Raw genomic sequence first — 4,735 nt, forward strand, 5'->3', positions numbered from 1 at the left:
CTAGGACACGGTGCAGGTGGAGGACTTGGGCGGCTGCTCCAGGATGGATTCCCGCCGAAGGTCGTCGGGCAGAGCGCCGGCGGGGCCCCACACCGTCAGCTCCCCGTAAACACCGGTCTCAATCATCTCCTCCTGCCAGGGAATGGAGATGTTCCCCGAGGCGAACTCGTTGAAGAAGTCTTCGTCCCTGTCCTCCAGCTGAACCCCTTTGACGGTGGAAAACGCTCCCACGTTGTCCAGATCCTTGGCGTAAACCGTCTTGGAGTCGGGGACGAAGGGCGGCGTCAGGATCCCTGAGGGGACCAGACACACCACGGTGAACTTTCTCATATTGCCTTCTTATTCTGCTTTGTGTTTGTCAAACGATGAGAAACCAAATGTCTGTCTACCAGTGTTATCCAGCCATAACGACAAGAGACATGTGGATTGATTTCAAGAAGAAAACCTTTGGCTTGTTTCTCCAGGTATTGAAGGTCAAAGGTCAAGGTGACTTTATTGTCCCCGTAGGTTGATGTCATATAAGAATATATATAGACTCACTCATTAACAATAAACTATAATTTCAGCACAATTTCAACTTTCATGAGAATTTGATTTAAGTTGAATTTGTTCATCGTAATAAATTCATATCGTTTTAATGTGCATGTATAGAAATACTTATTAAAAACTGCATTTCCAACAGAAATGAGGAATTCTTCTGTTCCCACTGCCACTTATGTTAATGGCTTGCTGCTCCACAGATCTCCATGACATTTGTTTTCACGACAACAAAGAATAAAAACAAACAAACAAAAAGACATGAAATATTAATCAAGGGGAACCAAGGAGGAAATCACTAACATGTTAACTGAGAAGAGAACCAAGGGTATAAAGCAGAATAGGGACAACGGCCTGCTGTGAGGAACCGGCCTGCTGTGAGGAACCGACCTGCGTTCAGCTTCCTCCAGTTGATGTCGCTGAAGAAAGGATGCGCCCGCATCTCGTCACACGATCCATCCTTGAAGCCGAGCCTCTGGTCGACGTCCCTGCACAGCAGAGCCTCGCAGATGGAGCGAGCGTTCTCGCTGAACTTCTCGGGATAACTGACCGGATCATTCAAAATCCGGTTCTTCACCACCTTGTTCTCCACCTTGAACACAAAAAAAGTCCTTGGACAAGTATCTTTACCTGTACGGCTTGATTTTATTGTGAATCTGCCGGAATATTCAGTAGAATCAAGTTAAATCAGGCCCATATTGGACATGTCTTTCCACAAAATAGTGAATTCTGAACAAAAGAAATCTATTTTGGGTTATCAATATGTAAAAGAATCCAACAAGTAAGGGTTTTATACGACATTTGGCCACAAGATGGCAATACTGAGTTTATAAACTGAACGAGAGCTGTAGGAGAGCAGTGTACAATGACTCAACGTTATGTTATTAAATTTCCTCTTTGGACACATTTTCAGCACATTGTGAGCCTGGCAAACCCTCCTCACAAGATACAACATGTCCCTTTATTATTTTTGTACCGTAGTTATTTTGCATTTCTTTGTGGGGGTTTTTCTCCATCACTTAGTTTCGTGGAACCATGTGGCCCCTGTCTCTGAGCCTGGTTGGTCTTATGTGTTTATTTACCTTCTCTCCCCGGGTCCTGAAAGGCCCCCTGGCAGCTATGAACTCGTACAGAGTGACGCCCAGAGCGAAATAATCCACAGAGTAGTCGTACTCCTCTCCTTTCAGGAGCTCTGGAGCCATGAAACCTGCAAGTGACAGAAAGGAGGAGGCGACCCTTCAGCTAAAGAGCAGATGTAAGGGTCCACTTTCAACCAGAATCTAAATTAAACTCCTCTTCATCACAACAAACGAGCCTCTCACAATCTGCTGCTCTTACATTCACGGTGTTGAATAAACAGACAAAATACAAACACAACAGCAGCAACTCCTTAAATGTGTCAAATGTGTAGGTTTTCTTTTCAACCTTTTGATGCGTATGTTTGTTTTGTTTTTTTTAAACCTTCATCCACATACGATGCAAGCTGTAGGTCACCTCTATTTAATGTACTTTCTCTTCCTTTTAATGGTTTTATATCAGTAGTATTAAATACATAGTAGTGCATTGTAACATGAGAACTAAGAAAAGCTTCATATTCAAATAATGACGAAGGAGTGGCATGTTTTGCGGACTTGTGGATCAAACAAAGCTATAATTGCTCTCTCATTTTAAACGTCAGTGTTATGTTGGCTGTATAGTTTGTTCTTCAGCCTTTTGACATTTTGTGTTTTCAATTCCTGAACTAAAGTGATTTAGACTGCAGTTGCTGACGTATCTGAAACTGCATTCCAGTCTTCAACATCTACAGGAATATAGTTTTCTGATGGCAGAAAACCAAAAGAAATGATATTTGTATGTGCAGCATGTAGTCACGATACTCAACAATCAAGAAAAAAAGAGGATCTCTGGTGGACTTACACTTAATGTTAAACTGTAAAACTTTTAAACTTTTTAAACTTTGTTTAGGTTTTTTTTTTTCTGTACCTGGAGTCCCTGCATAGCCTTTGATCTTGAACTGATCATCAGCCAGCTCCACCGCCAGGCCGAGGTCAGAGATGCGGACGTTTCCTGTCAGAACGAAGAGCAGAGGTGAAGAGCTGGACACGTCTCGGGTATGAAACCTGACCTGTACACGTTTTCTCTCAGCCATTGGACACGGCGACAGCTCAATGCCGTAATGCCAACAGCCTTAATGGTGTGCGTCATACATGTGAAGTACTTGAGACATTTACTGTGCTTATACACACCAGTGTGTCTGTTCAGACTTCACCAGACTATAACACGCTCTGCAACAGTCCAGGAGAAAACGCTGAAGGATACACGTTTACTTATGTTTTTGCTTTTTTTAAGGAGTCTGACCCTGATTATCCAGCAGCACGTTCTCTGGTTTGAGGTCCCTGTAGATGATCCTCTTCTGATGCAGATGCTCCAGGCCCTGGATGATCTGAGCAGCATAGTAGCAGGCCCTCGGCTCGTCAAAACCTGGGTTGTTCTCGTCCACGTTATACATGTGGTACCTGTGAACATTAGAGATATCAATATCATAAAAAGACAGAGTGCATATCCATAAACATCAACATGATATTCAAGAAGTATATATGTGACATATGTGGATTGAAACAATCTGTTCATATTTAGTTATCAGACATTAAATGTGGAGGTTAAATAAGATATATGTTTTTTAAATGGATCTAACCGGAGGTCTCCTCCATTCATGATGGTCATGACCAGACACAGCTCGGTTTTTGACTGGAAGGCGTAAGCCAAGGACACAATGAACCTGCTGTGGACTCGAGCCAGGATCCTTTTCTCCACCATCGCGCCCTACACACACACACACACACACACACACACACACACACACACACACACACACACACACACACACACACACACACACACACACACACACACACACACACACACACACACACACACACACACACACACACACACACAGGAGAGGACATGTAACAGAACGGAGGTCTTTAGAACAACTTTGTCCAGTTTCGGATTGACCGATGCGGCAAATGCCCAAATCGTTGACAACAGAACTTGCTGCCCTCTAACCAAGTATGTTCAACAACATGTGATTGAATCTGACGGCAAGTAGTTACGTAATACTAAGTGGACAGGGAACCTATTATACTACTGTAATATACACATTTGTTTCTGTTTTTATTAACGGAACAAAAAAATCTCAGCAAGTGCAATTGAAAACACTTCTGTTGAAGCATATTAAGAAATAAAATTGGGATTATTTTTTGCAACTCTTCCAGGGTTTAAGACGGCACCTTATAAGGAGATCAAAATGTCCTAAAGTCCTAATCCTAATCATGTAAGCCAAAGGTGCCTAATATTGTCTCTCAGGATTCATATAGTAACTGCTGAGAGTGAAGCTTATATAGACAGTGTTTGTAACAGGAAGCAAACTCGATCGCACAACACAAACTCGTGAATTATCCTCTGAGACAGTAGATGTAGCCCGACTCTGTACCTCATTGCCTTTTCTCTTCTTCAATCTCTTCTTGTTGAGCTTTTTGCAGGCGTAGAGTTTACCCGTGGCCTTCGTCTGGCAGGCGGACACTTCCCCAAAACCTCCTTTACCCAAAACACGGAAGTCCAGGAACCAATCCTCTCCCATGGGCTGCATCTCCAACCATTTCCACTGCAGGAACCTCTTCAGATACATGCTTTCCAAGAAGAAAGTGTATGGTACTTCCTTAAGAAAGTCCATCACGTTTCCCATGGTCTCATTGAAGAGCTCATCTCCAGCTTCTTGGTGTTTCTCTTTGACCTTCGTTATGCCGTTTTCCGGCAGAAATGGACAGTAGTACTTGGCGTCAGGCTCCATGTACCTGGACAAGATCTTGTTTGCTTTTTTGACTCTGTCTTGGTCCTCAGCCATGTTATACTCCTCAATGTCCTTCCACAGGCGACAAGGACCTTTATACTCATTGATGGAGTCGAGGAAATCTTGGAAAAGACGTTTGCCGATGGGCTGGTCCACGCACACCGTCTGGAAGCCCAGGTCTAAAGTCTCCCTCAGACCCTCACACACTGTGATGTGGGGCAGCTTCAGGCGGGATCGGAACTTCTTATCGCGATTGAATGCCGGGTTGGCGGTGCCATCGAAGCTTCCCCGAGCTGAGATGTAGGCAGAATTGGCCACTACCGTTGTCAGACCACCAATATCCAT

At 43.8% G+C, this 4,735-nt stretch overlaps 1 protein-coding gene across 1 annotated transcript; it reads right to left on the bottom strand.

Moving 5' to 3' along the window:
* Positions 1 to 4,735, bottom strand: grk1a (G protein-coupled receptor kinase 1 a; the record flags this gene model as incomplete). The annotated part of the gene is made up of 7 exons (XM_080497346.1): positions 1 to 293; positions 928 to 1,129; positions 1,620 to 1,744; positions 2,521 to 2,604; positions 2,896 to 3,053; positions 3,233 to 3,360; positions 4,034 to 4,735. 7 exons carry the CDS (start codon positions 4,733 to 4,735, stop codon positions 1 to 3), a joined length of 1,692 nt encoding a protein of 563 aa, XP_080353472.1.

Source organism: Blennius ocellaris (genome assembly GCF_963422515.1).
Source record: "Blennius ocellaris genome assembly, chromosome: 1".
NCBI classification, from domain to species: domain Eukaryota; kingdom Metazoa; phylum Chordata; class Actinopteri; order Blenniiformes; family Blenniidae; genus Blennius; species Blennius ocellaris.